The 17,779-nt window shown below is 62.1% G+C and overlaps 2 protein-coding genes across 3 annotated transcripts; both read left to right on the forward strand.

Moving 5' to 3' along the window:
• Positions 1–938: 938 nt before the first annotated feature.
• Positions 939–7,891, forward strand: PPM1J (protein phosphatase, Mg2+/Mn2+ dependent 1J; the record flags this gene model as incomplete). Its single annotated transcript, XM_084275799.1, has 10 exons — positions 939–1,189; positions 2,348–2,474; positions 2,974–3,297; positions 3,428–3,540; positions 4,669–4,753; positions 6,303–6,421; positions 6,651–6,714; positions 6,885–6,992; positions 7,124–7,275; positions 7,543–7,891. The coding sequence occupies 10 exons, from the start codon at positions 939–941 to the stop codon at positions 7,688–7,690; spliced, it is 1,491 nt and encodes a 496-aa protein (XP_084131925.1). The 3' UTR covers positions 7,691–7,891.
• A 2,123-nt stretch (positions 7,892–10,014) lies between these two features.
• RHOC (ras homolog family member C) lies at positions 10,015–17,622 on the forward strand. 2 transcript variants are annotated; one of them, XM_084275914.1, is made up of 6 exons: positions 10,216–10,302; positions 11,373–11,445; positions 15,765–15,922; positions 16,153–16,273; positions 16,541–16,671; positions 16,838–17,622. In XM_084275914.1, exons 2-6 carry the CDS (start codon positions 11,439–11,441, stop codon positions 17,009–17,011), a joined length of 591 nt encoding a protein of 196 aa, XP_084132040.1. In that variant the 5' UTR covers positions 10,216–10,302; positions 11,373–11,438; the 3' UTR covers positions 17,012–17,622. The 2 variants fall into 2 exon arrangements, with proteins under 2 accessions (XP_084132041.1, XP_084132040.1); XM_084275915.1 differs by lacking the exon at positions 11,373–11,445 and having other exon boundaries at positions 10,015–10,302.
• The last annotated feature ends 157 nt before the right edge of the window (positions 17,623–17,779 follow it).

Here is a 17,779-nt window from a genome sequence, read left to right on the forward strand (position 1 = left end):
AGGCTGAGTGAAGCACAGAGGGTTTTCCAAAGCTGCTGGTAAGAGTTGTTTCTGCTTAGATCTCTGCAGTGCCAAATCCCTGTGTGGCAAGGAACAAGGGGTTCCTTGGGGGAGCTGAGAGCACCGGGGTGCACGAGTCTTGGGAAATAACCGTTTTACAGTACAGCAGGCATGTGCTGTGTTTTTTCAGTGGATTTTTTGTTGTCATAGGAACCCAGAGGCAGCGAGGTGCTGAGGTCGGGCTGTGTGGGTGATGCTGTTTAAACTGCCAGATCTTCTCCTCCCAGCCAGCGGGAATCTGCTGTTCTGGGTCAGCTAAATCTGCATCCTCATCGGCGCTGGAGTGCGGCAGCCCCGGCGGAGGGGAGGCATTCAGCTCTCTCCCGTTAACTCCTTGCTCCTCTGCAGCCTGGCCGGTTATTAATAGCCTGGCACGGCTGCCGGAGGGTTGGGTTTCACCGGCGAGCGCGGGGACAGTGACAAAGCACCTGCCAGTGGACGGGGATGTCGTACCGGAGAAGGTGCCTCTGCGGGAGCCCTGGGAAGATCCAGCCGGGGGCCGCATCCGCTCCTCCGCCGGCAAAGCGCAGGAGGGGGAGCAGCCACGCGTGGGCAGGCCGAGCCCCTCTCCCTGCTCGCCGCGTTCCTCTGCCTCCTGCAGCCGGTACCGGCCTTTCCCGGCGCCGCTTCGCGCCGGCCGCGCATCCCTCGGGGGCCGGCGGCGGAGAGCTGCCGGCGGCGGCGCGGGTGCTCCCGGTGGGCTCTCCCTGCCCCGCGATGGTACCGGGAGCCGTCCCGGCTTGCGGCCCGAGTAACTGCGGGGCGATGCGCGTCCGCCCCTCCCCGCCCGCCGGCGGAAGGCGCGGGGGAGCGGGGCGGGCCGCGGGGCGGGGCGGGCACGGCGGGGCCCGGCGCGGCTGGGCTCGGTCCGGTCCGGTATGCTGCTGCGGGTGCGCACCGCCGTGGCGCAGCTGGTGGCGGGGCTGGGCGCGGGGGCGGGCGGGCAGCCCCCCGCGGAGCCCGGCGAGGACGAGGAGGCGGCGGTGGCAGCGGACACCTCCTTCTGCCGGCCGGCCTTCCTCCAGCTGACGGCCGAGGAGCTCCGCCGCGCCGACGACCACGCGGGCCGGGCGGTGCAGAGCCCCCGCGACGGCCGCCGCCGCCTGCCCTGGAGCACGGGCTACGCCGAGTGAGCGGGGCCGGGGCCGGGCGGGCACCGGGGCGGGGGGGGCGCGGGGTCCGGAGCAGCTCCTGGGTTGCTCCGGCTGGGAAGCGGCTCGTTAAACGCCTCCTGAGGGGATGCTGTCGGCGTGGGTCTGTGCTCTTGCTCACCCCGGGGGGCTTCGAGCCCCTCTGTCGTGTTTGCTGTCTGCGCAGTGCCGGGTGTCATTGATGGGGAACCGACCCCCAGGGGTGAAGGAACTGCTGTGGCTTTCACCGGACTCGTGGGGAAGAGGGAATTGAAGCTGACTGGGAGCAGGACCTGATTTTGACTTCCCCTTCAAGGGCCCGATTCTCTTCTCCTTTTGCTTGCTGCGAGCTTCACCCTTAGCTGACGGCAGGCAGGGAAGGTCAGGCCTTGAAAGCCACCTTGGCTGCTCAGTGCTGTCAGCTCACTCCCGCATCCCTTGCTCAAGCTGCTCTTCCTGATCCTGGAGAGCCTTTTGAGAGGTTAATTTGCTCCGGGGATACTGGGGTAGGAGTACCCAAAGCAAAACCCAGCCTCCTTTCAGCAGCAAGGCTTCTGTTCCATCTCCCAAGGCTTCTTTCTGCCAATCACTTGAGAAGTCTGTGCCCGAGGAGCTCATCCTGTTGTGCGTGTTTACAGCTTCCTCCCTGCAATCTGCACCTGAAATCTGCTGTGCCAGCCGAGGCTGTGGGAAGTCAGTGCAAATATCTTTGCAAAAGTCCTGCTGGCTTCATCTTAATCACCTTCTCCTGCTCTTCTCTGAGGCCCCTGAGAGGTGCTGGGTGTGATGGGACATGAATGAGACACTAACCCTGTCCGTGAGTCCCAGCTGGTGCAGGTTTTTGGGGCAATTGCTCTGCTTGAGACAGACCTTCAGCAAAACCAGCTTTTTCTGGTCACCTTTCTCAGTGGGTGCTCAGATGGTCACTGCCCGCCAGGCCCAGCTGTGCTGGTGGGAGCAAGTACTGCCACTGCCTCCAGATCATCCCAATGACTGGTCTGGGATGTCTGCTCCCCTGGCTGCTGCTGCTCTGGGCAGGGTGGAAGCACCTGCAGTAGAGCATCCCTGGGGATGTGGGGTACAAAGTGTTGTGGGGTGGGTGCTGCTGGAGCGTGGTGTGACAGAAAGAGCCTTTATCTGCTGTTCCCTCCCGGCAGGGTGATAAATGCAGGGAAGAGCCAGCACAATGAGGACCAGGCATGCTGTGAGGTGGTGTTTGTGGAGAGGAGGCCCAGCCCGAGGGGCCGGCTGCTGTCCAGGGAAGGCAGTGGGGAGCCAGACAGGGTGAGAGCAAAGACAGGGGTGTGATGGGGAGGTTATGAGATGGTACATGTGGTGATGCTGCAAACCGCCGCTTCCCCAGGGATTCCCTTGGCTCCTGAGCTGACTGTCCCATTCCCTGCCAGCTCCTGCCATCGCTCTCACTGGGCTGTAGCAGAGCTGGCTGGCCTGGGAGCCTGCTGGCTGGTGTATCCCAGCGGGCTGCGGAGGTGGCTGCCACGCTGGCCCCTTGTGCCTCCCCTTTGGAGGAGCTGGCTGCTGGAGATGTGCTGCTGGCAGCACGAGGTGCCTGACGCAGGGCTGGGCTTGAGCCAGGGACCAGCCATGTCCAGACACCCTCGATCAGCTGCCCACGTCGCTCCTGCCTGCGCAGGGCTGAGACCTGCCAGCTGGAGGCAGAGCCCAGTGTCACTCTCCTCCGCTGGTGACCCCAACTGCTTCTCATTCCCCGTCCCGTCTGCTTCCTCACAGGGTCACTTCACCTTCCCTTCTCTCCCCACAGGGCAGGAAGGGGTTTTACTTCCACTACTGGGCCCTGTTTGACGGCCATGCCGGCAGTGGGGCTGCTGTGGTGGCATCCAGGAGGCTCCATCTGCACATCTGTGAGCAGCTCCGGGACCTGGTGGACATCCTGCAGGACCCCTCCCCGCCCCCCATCTGCCTCCCGCACGATGTCAGAGCTGGTCCCGCAGAGCCGAGCCGGGTGCCCCTCGCAGAGGACAGTGAGGATGTCCCCAATGATGCTGTGCCACGGTTTCACCTGGAGAAAGCGGTGTCCCACGAGAGCCTGGTGATCGGTGCCATCGAGAACGCCTTCAAGCACATGGTGAGCGAGCCCCTGCCTGCGGGGACGCCTGGGAGCATCTCTTGCTCTCCCTGTCTGCACTGGCTTGTCCCCCTGGCAAAAGGCAGCTCTGTCTGCCCGCCCTGCCTGGAGCTGCTCTCTGTCTCCCCAGGATGATGAGATCGAGCGGGAGCGGGTGTCCCAGCACCTCTCTGGGGGCTGCTGCGCTCTGGCTGCCATCTACCTCATGGGCAAGTTCTATGTGGCCAACGCCGGTGACAGCAGGTACCTCCCAAAATCGGGGACTTGCTCCTTTCTGGATCACTCCCAGTCCCTGCTGCCAGCACTGACCTGGGCTGTGGCTTGGGGAGCAAAAGTTCCCCTCAGTGTTAGGGCGCACTTTATAGTGGTGACTTGTGTCAGGACAAGGGCATGCAAATCTCTGTGCAGAGGAGACCTGTGGGAACTTGGAGCCCAAAGATTTTGGCTGATACACGCCTGTCCCTGGCTTCCCACCCAAGCTGTGGTGGGAAGCCAAGTCCAACATGAGTTGCTTTGAACTGCCTGTATCTCCTGCAGGGCCAGCTTGTCCCTGGCAGTGTCAGGCTGGCAAATACAGGCACTGTGGATTGTCTGAGGCTGGAGGACCCTCTTCCAGCTCTGGATGGGGTGAGATCCTTCGTGCCTCCACTTTTGTGGGGTCCCTCCATGGCAGCAGCAGCTCAGCATTGTCCCTGCAGGATGGCAGTGTGTGCAGGGTCCCGAGGCTGCAGCTGTGTATCTGTGCTGGGGTCTGTGTCCCCTCCTTGGGTGCTGGATGCTGCTGGAGCTGGGCTTGGCCAGGACCTGCATCCCTGGAGGAGACCTGCAGCTGTAGGCAGGACAGTGGGTGGGACAGCCTGACTACCACTGTTGGAATCTTAAATCCCCCCATGATCTCCAGAAACATCCCATCATCAGACTTTTATTTTAACACATCAAGCAGCCGCCCTAGCAGTGAGCTGTGGTGCTGGGGTGTACCAGGCACTCACACCCATATCCTGCTGGGGGTTCTGCCCATCCCGTGTGCAACTTGCCTCTAAAGGAGGGTTTGCCACCTTTGTGCTGCTCCTTTTCTATCCACATCCTGTCCTCTGGCTTTCTCTGCTTCATTCCCCTCTGCCCCATGCATCTCTTCCACCTTCCCTGCCTCCCTGGCTGTATCCTGCCAGGAGGGAGGCATGCCCTGCTGCGGGCTGGGGTGGGTTACTGTGGTGGAGCCAGCAGCAGCCCCAGTTCAGCACTGGGAAGAGGGCAGGTGGTGGAGGGGAAGGGCTTGTGTACCCATGCAGGGATTTGGCCCCGGAGGGCTGGGCTGAGCTCCCCCACCATGTCTCCTCTCCTCTAATCTCATCCTTCCATGTTTCATTGCAGGGCCATTATCATCCGTAATGGGGAAATCATTCCAATGTCCAGGGAGTTTACTCCAGAGACAGAGAGGCAGAGGCTGCAGTTTTTAGTAAGAAAGACCTTTCTTCTAACCTCATTCCTGCTGAACTGCCCCCCAGCCCCTCTGTAGCCCCCTGTGCTGCTGGCTGAGGGCAGCCCCACACCTGGGACCTGCTGACAGCACATTTCCATCCCTGCCAGCTCGCTGGGCTGGGGGGTGGCACTGGGACATGGGGAGCTGCCCTGACACTGGTGTGGGGGCAGCTTGTGGCTGTTGGAGCCCTGTTTCCCATGGAGTCAGTGTGGGGAGGGGGTCTCTGCCTGCGAGCCTGGCCAGGACCTGGAGGTCTGGGCTCTTCACATGGGGCTGGTTTGCTACGGCTGCATGGAGCTGGTTCTGTCTGTCTTGCCCTGCCCTGGGGAGAGGGGTGCATCCCCTGCCTTGGGGTGCATCCCCTGCCCCAGATGGGCACCCCGCTGCTGCAGTCCTGTGCTGGCAGGCGCAGTGACTGGAGGAGCTCAGATCTGCTCCCTTACGGGGCTGAAGGAGCCGCAGTGTTTGCACAGAGTCCTAGTTTCTTCCCCAGCTGCTCCCTGGGGATGCAGGCAGCTGACATGTGCTGGCTTTCTTCCCGAAAGCTCTGCTCCTGCCTGGCCTGGACAAACCCCCATGTGCCACACAGGAAGACTTTTTAAGGTTATAAAGCCCTCTCTGACGGCAGCAGGGAGGAGGAGGTGTTTGTGTTGAAGGAGCTCTTGCTGGATGCAGTTTCCTGGCTTGCAGTGTACTTGGAAAAACACTGAGACCATTTTTTCTTGAATCTATTTTTGAATGACTTGAGAGGAGGAGACTGCTGTGAGTGGGACCCTCTCCAGCCGCTGTGATGGGTGGGGGGCCAGGCACACGCCTGCTCTGCTGCACGATGCCCAGGCCATGGGCAGGGTCACCCCCCCAGAGTGGGATGGGACTTGTCATTGCCATGCCTCTGCTCCAAACCCTCCTCCTGTGTTCCCAAGGCACTTTCTCCTCTCTTTCAGCTCATTCTCCCTCCATCTGTGGTGTCTGGGGCTGTCCCTATTCCTGGTCCCCTGTGTGCTGTGCTCCAGGAGGCCCTGGGGCTGCTGGTGCAGGGAAGAGGCTCCGTGCTGCTTCTCATCCCCCCTCATGGCTGGGGCAGAATGGGGGTTCCCAAAGACCCAGAATGGGGGTTCCCAAAGACCCACCGGCTCTTTCCCTTGGACAAGTGCTGGCCTGGTGCTGAGCCTGGGCTCCCAGGAGGTTTGCAGCTCTGGCTCCTGGGAAGATTCCAGCTTCTCCTGGAATTTGCTGGGTTTTGGTGTCTTTTGGAGATCCTCATCTCCCAAAACTCTCTGTGCAAAAGCTTCACCACCTTGCTGGGTGCTGGCATGGCTGTCCCCAGCTCGTCTCCCCTCGGGCGCAGCGCAGGCACATGGTGTGAAGCTGCTTTGCCACTTCCCTGGAGCAGCTGATGGTGTCCCCACCACGAACTGTTGCAGCTGAGGTCCTGGCAGGTCCCACAGTGCCAAGTGAGGTGATGCTGGCCGGTGCTGCCACATGGATCCTGCTCTCCCAGCTGAGCCACTGCTTCTTCCCACAGGGGTTCCTGAGGCCCGAGCTGCTGGGGAAGGAGTTCACACACCTCGAGTTCCCCCGCAGGATTCAGCCCAAGGAGCTGGGGAAGAAGATGCTGTACAGAGACCAAAGCATGAATGGCTGGTAACCCCCAACCTGCCTGGCCAGCTCCGGGCTGAGGGGTGGCACTGGGGTACTGCAGCACGTGGCCACCTGGCTCCAGCATCCCATCCCGTGGGTGGGGGTCTGGGGCACATGGGGTACCCCAGCCTTGGAAAGGCTTTGTCCTGGGGCATGTGGTGTCCTGAGCAGGCAGGGCAGGTGCTGGAAGCCTTCACCCACTGATGTCTTGTGTCTGGCTTGTTTCATCCAGGGCTTACAAAAAGATAGAAGAGGATGATCTGAAGTTTCCACTTATTTATGGGGAAGGCAAGAAGGTGAGGTGCTGTGGCAGGAGCTGGGTGGGGATCGCTGCCCGTCTGCCCCTGCTGGACTGGGGGGATCCAGCCAATTTTGCTGCACTGTCATCACTCCAATGCCACTGATTCCCAGCTGGGAGTGGAGATGATGAAGCTTGAAGTTTTCATCTGATCTTGCTGTTCTCCAGGCTCGGGTGATGGCCACGATTGGGGTCACACGGGGCCTGGGAGACCATGACCTCAAGGTGTTCAGCTCCAACATCCACATCAAGCCTTTCCTGTCCTGCTTCCCGGAGGTGAGCCTGGCTGCCAGCCCCTCCCTGCCCAGCGGTTCCTGCGGTGCCTGGAGCCGGTCAGGGTGACCAGATCCATGGTGCACCCAGTGCAGCAGGAGCCCCCTCTGCCCCTCACCCTCCCGTCTTGCCAGGTCAGGGTTTATGACCTCACGCAGTATGAGCACTGCCCTGATGACGTCCTGGTCATGGGCACCGATGGGCTGTGGGATGTCACCAATGACAAGGAGGTGGCTGGTGTGGTGATGGAGGTGCTGACAAGCTATGAGCCCAATGACCCATGCAGGTGAGCTGAGACTGGGCAGGGGGGCGAGTGTGTGCTCTATAACATGCTCCTTGGAGAAGTGTTGTGGGCACAAGTCTCTGGCCTTGGGGCTGATGCTGGTGCTTCGCAGTGTGCAGCACTCCCCAGGATGTGTGCATCTGTGCTTGGGTCTCCTCCCCAAGAGACCCTTTCCTGCTCCTCCAGCTGCTTGCCTGAGACCATAGCATGCTGGATCAGGGAGCCTGCAGGAGCCAGGGTGGCTGCTGAGGTGCTGTGCTCTGTCCCCAGGTACACCGTGGTGGCCCAGGAGCTGGTGATGCGATCCAGGGGGGTGCTGAAGGAGCGGGGCTGGCGGCTGGCCAATGACAAGCTGGGCTCTGGCGATGACATCTCTGTCTTTGTGATCCCTCTGGGTGGTCCGGGCAACTACACGTGATGGCCAAAGCCCCCAGGGCAGAGGGGCTCACTGTACCTGGACAGAGAGGAGCAGGACACCAACGCTGCCTCGGGGCCACCCCTCCTCAAGCACTTGTTTCCTGAGCAGAGTAAGAAACCCAGAGCCTCTGTCTGCCCTGGCCCAGAGCATCCCCCTCCACCTGCTGCATCCCTGATGTGGGCAGAGTTGGAAAGGCCTTGGCAGAGAGCAGGGACTGGGGTTCAGGGATGGTTTTTACGCTGCCACTTTCTTGATTGCTGTGAAAAGCCAAGATCCTCCCTGGCTTCTTAGTGCGTCCTTTGCCCCTCGCCCTGGGGTTGGGTGCGCTGGTCCCAGCAGTGTGCAATGGCCATTGAGCTGGTAGAGGCACTGGTACCTGGAGACCCAGGGGACCCAGGTGCTTGCTGCTACAGTCATCTCCTCTGCCCTCTGACACTTGAATCAGCTGCAGCTGGGTGCTGGAGTTAGGACAGGCCCTGACCTGGGGTGAAGTGCTGCTGGCAGCTGGGCAATGCTCAGCCTGGCATGAGCCTGGTTGTGGCTGGCATGGTGGTGGGTGAGCCCCCCCTGCCCTCCCACCTTTGTGCTTGCCCTCCCCTGCCCCTCGCTGTCCTAGGTGACCAGCATTCTGGCCACACACCTCATCTCAGCCTCTGGTTTGGGAGGAGGGGGCAGCACTCAGTCACTGGGTGCACCACATGTGAGGGGGGCTACTGCACTTGCCCTGGTTCTGTACCCCCCCCCTTCATCCCTTGGATCACTGCTGCGTTCCTGGAGCCAATTATTTATTATTAACTGGAGAGCCGAGCTGGACAATGTCTAAATCCCTCTCGGTGTGTGGAGCTGCTCTGAGTGTCTGTCTGTCTCTGGGCCTTGGAAGCTGGGTGGTGCTGAGCTGTGGCTGCACACAGAGCAGCCCTATTCAGCCGAGCTTAACAGCTTAGGCACGCTGCGTGGATCTGCTTAGCTGAGGGCTGGAAGCCCACAATGAAAGCAGCTTGGTTGTGACTGGGCAGGGGGCACACAACTCCCTCCTTTTCCCCTAATAATCTCACAGCTGGTGCTGGGCAGAGCTGTAGCCACAGTTGATCTCTGCACAGGTTCTTATTTTGCATCATGTGCCCCTCTGCCCCGGGCAGCGTGTTGCCTGGACCTCTGCAGAGCATCACATCCTCCTGACCTGTGAGGGAGGGGCCCATCCTGGCAGTGTGTGTGTGGGGAGAGCTGGCCCATGGTCCCCTGTTTTGGGAAGGCTTCATGGCACCAGTAGCTCGTGTCCTGCTGTGGCTGGGTGCAGCCAGCTCCTGTCAGGTGTCACCTCTGGTGAATGTTGTTTGCCTCTTGTAATCAGTGGGGTGTAAATAAATGGGGTGTGTTTAATGGGAGGTGAAAGTTATCCAGCCAGACTGTAACCTGTTGGCATCTTCAGTGCTGGGGGGAGCGGGGCTGGGGCCCAGCACCTGTCCTTGTGTTGTAGCACCGTGTGTTTGAATAAAGGTTTTGCCACTCACAATCCCACCTCAAAGTCTGTCTTGTAGGGCTCCTGCAAAGAAGACTTACCTAGCAGCCAATTAGCCCTGATTAATTTGTGCAGGCAGGCTTGGTAGCAGCCTGGGAGCTGCTAGGGTGAGGCAAGGCAGCAGAGGCTGTGCTCAAAGCTGCCTCTGTGGTTCCCCATTGAACTGAGGAAACGTTTCCCTTGGAACCAGCTCCTGGCCTGGGGCTTGGTAAATTAAGAGAGATTCTCTCTGAGCCCTTAAAATAGCCGCAGTTTGTGAGCCTGGGCCGGGGCCAGGACCCTGGGGCTGCCAGGACCCTGGGGCTGCCTGGCCCGGGCGGAGCGACGGGGACTCGGCCCTGCGGCTGGGGTGTCGCGGGGAGCAGCCACCACCCCAATTCCCCCCCCGCCGGCGGGCAGGGAGCCCCGAGCTCCTGCCTGCGGCTCTGGGGTCATCTTGGGGTGGAGCACAAGGTGTCAGAGCCCCCGGGGTCCCTGCGGAGGGGGGAGAGACCCTGGGGACCGGGCACGTCCCTCCCGCCCCTGCTGCGTCTTCATGGGGGGAAATGGGGCATCCCGTAAGGAGCGAGCAGCGCCCGGGGGATGCGGGAGGGGTGCGAGGGGGTCGGGATGCTGCCCCCCTCCCGCTTTCCCGGGCAGAGCTCGCCTCTCGCCAGCCTGCCAAAAATAACGCTCCTGGGGGAAAGGCGTCTCCCGCCATGGCTGCGGGCTCCGGGCTCCTGGGCGGGGCACGGCACCGGGAGGTCTTTGCTACTGGCCCTGCCTGGACCGGGGGGGGGGGGGGTCGGGAGCAGCAGCTCAGCTCCTCCCGGGCCGGGGCCGCCCCTCTCCCCGAACCGGGCTCAAGCCCTTGGAGGAGGCACCGCCCTGCCCGGCGGCTTCGGGCCGGCCCGGGGATCGGTGGCCGGAGCCGGGACGGGGCTGCCCGGGGAAGGGGCTCGGCTCGGTTACGGCCCGGCCCGGCCGGGCTGGGCTCCCAAGCGCTCCCGCCCCGCCCTCCGCGGGCGGCCCCCGGACGGGGCGGTGCCGCCCGGACCGCGCTGCGGAGCTGGAGCTGGGACCGGGACCGGGACCGGGGCAGCGGCGGAGAGAGGTGCGGGTCGGGCCGGCGGCGCTCGGGGGGCGGCGGGGGGCGACCGGAGCGATGCTGGGAGGGGGTGCTGCGGCCGTGGGGCAGCGCTGGGCGGGGAGGGAGCGTGGGCTGGGGGCTGGGCAGCTGGGGCGTGGGGTTCCCGCGGGGTGCGGGGTCCGGAGCGCAGCGAGGGGTGAGGGGCGTGGGGGTCGGTGCCCCAGCCGGGCTGGGAGGGGTGCAGCGGGGCAGGATGGGGTGGGGGTTCCTGGGCGTGGTGCAGGGATGGGTCAGTGGTGGTTCAGCCCTGTGGGTCCCACCCGGACAGGGGTCCCCGCTGCCTCTCGGCCAGCGACTGACCCAAGCCAGGCTGCGGTGAGACCCCCCCCTTGTCCTGCCATCCCTCCCCAGAGCCCCCCCGCCCCAGCAGCGTCCCTGCACACAGCCCTGGCTCATGGAGCTGCCGCTCCGTGTTTTCTTCAGAACAAGGAAAAAAGTTCCCTTTGCTGACTGCTGAGCTCATTTTTAAACATTTATGTTAGGGGGGCTTGCGGGGAGGAGAAACAATTGTGTAATGTCTTCGGAGCAGGGGAGCATTCCAAAACCATGACTGCGCGGCCCTTTCCAGCACTAACGATCTGGCAGCCGAGTCTTCCCAGTGCCGCCACCCCCCTGAACCCAGCCTCAGCCTCCTGATGCCCCCCGGAAAACGGCAGCGTGGTCCCTGGGGTGCTTCACAGGGTGTATGGATGGGGGGGTGGGCTGGGAGCGGGACCTGGCTGAGCTGCCCCCGCTGGGCAGCCACATCCCAGCAGAGTGTTCAGGAGCAGCCAGAGCAGGGAGCGTGGCTTTGGCCAGATGTATTTCACCAGCCCAACTGCATTTTATCTTAATTTTTCCTTTTTTTTTTTTGGCATCACAACAGTTCCGATTTGCATCTGGCTCCTTCTCAGCTGCGAGTAGAATAGGTTGAGACTGAGATTTTTATGGACTTCTAAATTGAATCCGTCTTCCTGACGGCTGCAGCTTTCTCCAGGGAAATGTGGGGGGTTTTTTTAAAGTGGAAAATAAGCCAAGTCACTGTCTTCCAACAGGTTATCGGGAGCGTTTAACCAGGCTCACCTCCTCGCTCGCTGTTTGCGCTGGAGAGGCGTATTGACATGAAAAGTAAGGAATGTATTAGCAAACATTGATTGGCCCCGGGGCAGCGGCAGGCAGGCGTTGCACAAGCACAGGCCTCTGCTGAGATGTGGCCTGGTGCTGGAAGCTTTCGGCACAACACTTGTACTGCCCTGAGTCAGGGAAGGTCGTGGCGTCGGCGGGAGGCGACATGAGAGCGTGGCATGATGTCCTCTGGAAAGGGAGGGGAGGGCAGGCAGCCCGTTCCCACAGAGCTCAAGCACTTGTGGCTCCAGCTTTGTTTAGGCTTCAGAATTCCTCTGTTCCGTGTCCCCTTTCTGTTTTGCTGGTGGATGTTTCTGTGGGATTCAGCAGGGAGGACAAGCCAGCCCAGCTGCGCTGCTCCGGGTCTGGGCAGCCCTTTGCTGCTGTAAGGCTGGGCTGCCCATGCCCACGGCTTGGGAAGGATTGGTGGGACCTCAGACCCAAATGCTGAGTTTGAGCTCCTTTTCTGGTGATGGCTCATCACCTGCACACAGCAGGTCCAGGTCCTGAGAAGGCTTCAGTGTGGTTTTCCTGGGAGTAAATAGAGGCACTTAGCTTAGTGCTGGGTAGTTTTGGGAGCGGGAGCCAGTGTCACTGGTGGGCCTGGGCCATGTTCTGGGGGTCAGCGATGGGGCTGGAGGCTGCTCTCCTCTCTGTGATGGAAACACCCAGCTTGGCCTGCCCGGGGGCTGTCTGACTGTGAAATTGTGGGTGCTGCTGTGCCAAAACCAGCCCTGTTTGGATTGCTGCTCCCAGGAGCTCACAGCCCAAGTTCTGAGCCGGCTGCTGCATTCCCCTTCAGAGGCATTTCACTCCCTCTGCTTCAAGCGATTGGCCTCGCTGATCCCAAAGGTCTATTCCAGCCTCGTGATTCCCTGACTCTGAGCCCCTTTGGGAACTGTGTCCTGCTTCTGTGTAAAAGCCCCTCTGACACCTGAGACACCCGCCGGGACGTTCGCCCCGTGCTGCCCGGCCACGGTGCGGATGTCTCAGCGAATTAAATTCCCCTACACAGGCGTGCTGGTCAGATTTGAATTCTGGAGTCTCTCATTGCACCAGCCGTGCCAGCGAGTCCTACGGGCTGGTGGGAATGTGGGGCTCCTGCGTGCTGATGGTCTGTGTACCCCTGGCATTCTGTCCATCTGCCCAGCCTGGGGACAGCCGTGGCCGTGACGCTCGCTTGGTGGGACACCCTGCTCGAGCTGAGGGGAGCCCTGGCCTGCTGCTGGGGCAGGAGGAGAGATGCTCCGAGGGGTCCTGGTGATAGGCACCCTGGGGCTCTGGCACTGCCCGCGGTGGCCCAGGGCCATCCAGCACGGCTCTTGTTTGCCCTGTGGTGCCTCTCCGGGGCCCTGTCCTGAGATGCCCTCGCCTGGCGTGCTCGGGCGGTGGCGGCAGCCCTGTGCACACACACGGCCATGTTTAGAAGTGGAGACAGCTTGTCCTTGGCTGCGCCGGGGAGAAAACATGGTCTGTGCTCCCAGGGAGTGTTTTGTGCTCTGCAGATGCTGCGAGCTGCTGCGGGTCCCGTCTGTGGTACAGGCTGCACAGCCTGGGCTCAAGGCGTGTGTGTCTGGGGCTGCTGAAGTCCATTTACTCAGTGTGTTCAGAGAGCTGCCTTTCCTTCTGTGGTTGTGTGGTGATGCCACGGGGCTGCAGGGGTGCTGGGACTGCGGGGGTGCTGGGGTGTTCAGGGTGAGGAGGGCTCGCTCAGAGTGGGATGTCTGCGGGGCTGCAGCCCGTGGGGAGCTGGCTCTGCCACGCCAGCAGTGCCGGGGGTGTCCTGCAGAAGGGCTGCTCCCGGCACAGCTCCTCCTGCCCAGGGTTGTGCCTCGGGCCAGGGCTGTGGGCAGAGCAGGGGGCTGGATGGAGGGTTTCTGTCCCCCATTTGAGCCCTTCTTCAAAGTGCTCGCCTCTTTCTCTGCCATTTCCTGAGGTCCTGGAGCAAGCACTGGGCGCTGTACGTGTCCTGCTGCCGGAGGAATTCCCCATTTCCTGCTCTGCAGGAACGTCACAGTTTGAGGCACGGAGCTGGGAGAGGCCAGAAACACACAGGCTGTCCTGGAGCCCTGGCTGGTTTTATGGTGATGGCCATAGAATTGCTGCTTGGGAGGTACAGCAGAGAAGTTTAGTCTCGTTTTGTAGTTTCTTGGCATGTGAAGGAGCTGCCTGCTCAGGGTTAGGCCGGTGCCACCGGCGTGGGTGCTGCCAGCAGCCATGGCACACACCAAACCCACAGCTGTCCTGGTGTGGCCCCAGGTGCTGGCATAGGGGTGCTGCTCCCTTCGTTATCTCCGTGAGTGAGCAGGAGGAATCTCCAGGCAGGCACCCCAAGTGCCGCTCACACCTCAAAGCCATGGTTGCTGTACTGGCCGGGCTGGATTGCCAGCGTGGCTGGGCAGCCCTTGCTGTACCTCGGGGTGGTTGATGCTCAGCAGGGCTTAAAATCTGAATTTCTGCCTCTGATGTGGGTGGCTGTGTCCTTGTAATGGCTTGGCCTGCTGTCAGTCGCAGTACAGCTGTCTCCCTGAAACTGTCTTCATGTTTCCACTCTGTTACCCACTCACATTCTGGGAACAGCACAAAGCCCTTTGCATTGGGCTCCCCTCTCCTGGGAACTGGCCTCATCCTGCTGAGGGACTGAGCATCCCCTGGCAGAGCAGCTCCTCTCTCCTGGAGCAGAGTGCCACCAGCATTGGGCACTGGTGTCACAGGGTGAGGATGTGGATAGGGACAGCCTGGATGGCCACCGAGGCACACGGTGCTCAGAGCATCCTCACCGCTCGCCTTTGCACGCCAGCTCCAGATTAGTAATGGGCTATTTCTGGGGCACTCTCGTGAGTAATGGAATGAATCGCTGAGATTTGGGTGGGGACAGTGCCTCTGGCTGCTGAGTCACCACTTGGCACCGTGCTGGGAATCAGGAGCCACCAGGTCCTGGAGCCATCTCAGGTCAGGGTGGATGCAGAGGCCATGGGAAGGAGCTCTGGGTGTGATGACTCTGGTTTGGGGCATCTCTGCTTCCTCCCACCCTGCCCCTGCCTGGCTGCCTTGGCAGTGAGAGGTCAGGCAGCTGCCCCCCTGTCACCAGGATGGTGTGCAGGCAGCGGGGCTGGCACTGTGCCCTGCCACCCCGGCGGGTTTGGTTTGAGGGGCAGGCTGGACGTGGGCAGGTCTGTCTGTCTGTCTGGGAGCAGGTTGTTTGTCTCCCCGGGCACCCGCTGTTCCGTGCGCTGCCTTGTGGGGGTTAGATAGCGGCACATCCCCCTCCGCCTTCCTTCCACCGTCTGTCTGAGATACGGGCTCACAGAGCAGCAACTCCCACTTCGCTGTGGGCAAAGGGACTTTCTGTCCCGTGACCTCTCCCTGTGCCGTGCCGACGGGATGGCGGCTGGAGGGGGGATGAGCCTGTGGAGGGAGGAGGGTGGTTTGCCACAGGGGAGCTGTGTTCCCTGTGTCCTGGGGATACAGCGTCCTTGAGAGCTTCCCTGCCTCGCACAGGCAGGAGGCAGCAGACCCCCCCAACCCTTCCAGCTGCCTCCATGACACACACGTTGGGTCTCCTTGGGCTGAGCTCCCGACCAGCTGCCTGAGCCGAGGGCTCTGGGCATCCCAGCACTGGCTGGGACAGGATGGACCAGGAGGCACAAGGAGAGGGGACAGAGCCGTGCCGGGGGGTTCCCCTCCCTGCTGAGCCCCCGGCAGTGGGAAGCTTTTCCTTTCACATCAGCGTTGCTCAGACGTGCTCACCCTGTCCGTATGCACTCGTGCTGCTCTGGGATGCGTGCGTAGTGCCAGGGCTCCTGGTTGGCCCTGGGGAGGGACAGGGTCCCACCACAACTGGTTTTTCCATGCCAGGAGATTATGGCATCGTCCTGGGCAATTCCCAGGCTCAGCTGTAATTTCCTTTTGAAGCTCAGGGGTGCTCAGGCCAGGTTTTACTTGCAGCACTGCCTGGCTTAACTTGGGGCAGAAAGCAGCCTGCTTTGCTGGGGGATTGTAGCTCCGTTTACTGATCCCAGCTGGCAGCTTCTCCTGCCGCCGGTGCCAGTGTCAGCTCTCTGTGGTTATGTGGCACAGGCCCCTTTGTCAAACAGGCTGGGCACCGTGTGCCAGCCACACAGGGCATGCCCACCCAGACCTGAGAGCTCGGCTGGGCACAAGCTGGTGCAGCTGGGAGATCCCCTGTCCTGGGTGTCCCCGGGGTGCAGGGTCAGGGCTGGTACCCTCCCGGGCAGCCGTGCAGGAGATGTTGGAGCACGGGGCAGGATTGGGGTCTGTCTGTGGCTGTCTGTCCCGCTCACCCCCTCTTGCTCACGCAGCCATGGCGGCCATCAGGAAGAAGCTGGTGATTGTGGGGGACGGTGCCTGCGGCAAGACGTGTCTGCTGATCGTCTTCAGCAAGGACCAGTTCCCAGAGGTCTACGTGCCCACTGTGTTCGAGAACTACATCGCTGACATAGAGGTGGATGGGAAGCAGGTAAGGCCTGTTGTGTGTTGCTGGACCTGTTCCCATGCCCGTGGTCCCGTGCTGGTGGTGCCGGTGCTGCCGTGTGGGCTGGTCTGTGTGGCTCAGACCAGCCGTGGGAGCTCCGCAGCTCCTGTGATACTGGGTCTGCCCCAGGCTGTAAGGGAGGAAGGTAACACTGCTCTCCCCTGGCCTGCCAAACCACCTACAAGCTGCTGAGCCACGTCCCTGTCCCCTTCCAGGTGGAGCTGGCGCTGTGGGACACGGCAGGACAGGAGGATTACGACAGGCTGCGGCCGCTCTCGTACCCGGACACGGATGTCATCCTCATGTGCTTTTCTATCGACAGCCCGGATAGCCTCGGTAGGAACGGGGAGCAAGGCGGGGGGGTCTGGGGCTCCCCCAGGACTGGGTGCTGTGGCTAAACCCCCCAGGGATGCCAGTCCCTCCCTTCCATCTCCTGGCTTTGTGAGAGCTTGCTAGTGTGGTGGAGGTGATGGGAGAGGGGGATGTGACTGGGTGAGGTCCCTTCCCATGGGAAAAGCCCGGTGCTGGTTCCTGCAGCGGGAAGGTGTCCAGGGTAGGGGAGCAGCCCCTCAGCTCAGGTGGGTCTGTGCATGCTCATTGCAGAGAACATCCCTGAGAAGTGGACGCCAGAGGTGAAGCACTTCTGCCCCAACGTGCCCATCATCCTGGTGGGGAACAAGAAGGACCTGCGGAACGACGAGCACACGCGGCGGGAGCTGGCGAAGATGAAGCAGGTGAGAGCTGGGGAAGACGAAGCAGGGACCAGCCCTGGTCCCACTGCCCCAGCCAGTGTCTCTGCCTCCCCGTGCCGCCTCGTTGGGGCTCCCCAAGGGCAGTCCTGGTGCTCTTCCCTGCTGTTTTCTGGCAATGCTCCTGAATGCCCTTTTTAACACTTCCTAGGAGCCGGTGAAGGCGGAGGAGGGGAGGGATATGGCCAACAGGATCAACGCCTTCGGCTACCTCGAGTGCTCGGCCAAGACGAAGGAGGGCGTGCGGGAGGTCTTCGAGATGGCCACGCGTGCGGGCCTGCAGGTGCGGAAGAACAAGCGGCGCAGGGGCTGCCCGCTGCTCTGAGCAGCCTGGCAGGCCCCAGGCAGCGCCCGCGCCGGCACCGGCTGCCCTGCGCCGCGCAGGGGGAGCGCTGCCGGACGGCTGTGGCTGGACCTCACCCTGCCCCGAACCTGCCACCCAGGCCCGAGGGGTGTCTCTGCGTGATCCCGGGGCCGTGAGGGGCCAGTGCCTTCAGTCCCCGCTGCTCTCCACGGGTGTTCGCACAGCTCTCCGTGCTGCCCCGGTTTATGCTGAGCTCCCTGGTTTTGCCTCTCTTGGGGGGGTGCCAGTGTTCGCTCTCCCTCCCCGGCTCCAGGCAGGTGCTGCAGGAGCAGGAGGTGCTGCTGGCTGTGTATGCAGTTCCCGTGCGGGGTCTGCCAGCCCCCGGGCGCTCTGCCCACTCCCCTCTGGCAGCACACACAGGCTTTTTAAACCGACGGGAGGGACCGTTTCCAGCCCCATCTGTGTGTGGAGCCGGCTCGGCCGCTGCCCGGAGCACTGTGCTCCCTGGACCTGTGCTGGGGCAGCACCTCTGCCCCACTCTGCCCATAAGACCTTTGAGCCTGCACCGGTCTCAGGCTTATCACCAGCAAACCGAACTGTGCTGTTGGGGGAATAAACGCAAACTGGTATTTCAGTAATTGTAGCTCTTCTTGCATGGCATCCTCCTGTCTGTCCGTTGTGCCCTGCGCTGAGCTGGGCTGCTGCCCGGGGCACAGGTCCACCCGCTGCAGGCTGGGGGCTGGTCGGGTCCCCGGCCCCTCTCGCTTCGGTGCAGGGTCAGGGCTCAGC

The sequence above is a fragment of the Gallinula chloropus genome, assembly GCF_964237585.1.
Source record: "Gallinula chloropus genome assembly, chromosome: 27".
NCBI classification, from domain to species: Eukaryota; Metazoa; Chordata; class Aves; order Gruiformes; family Rallidae; genus Gallinula; species Gallinula chloropus.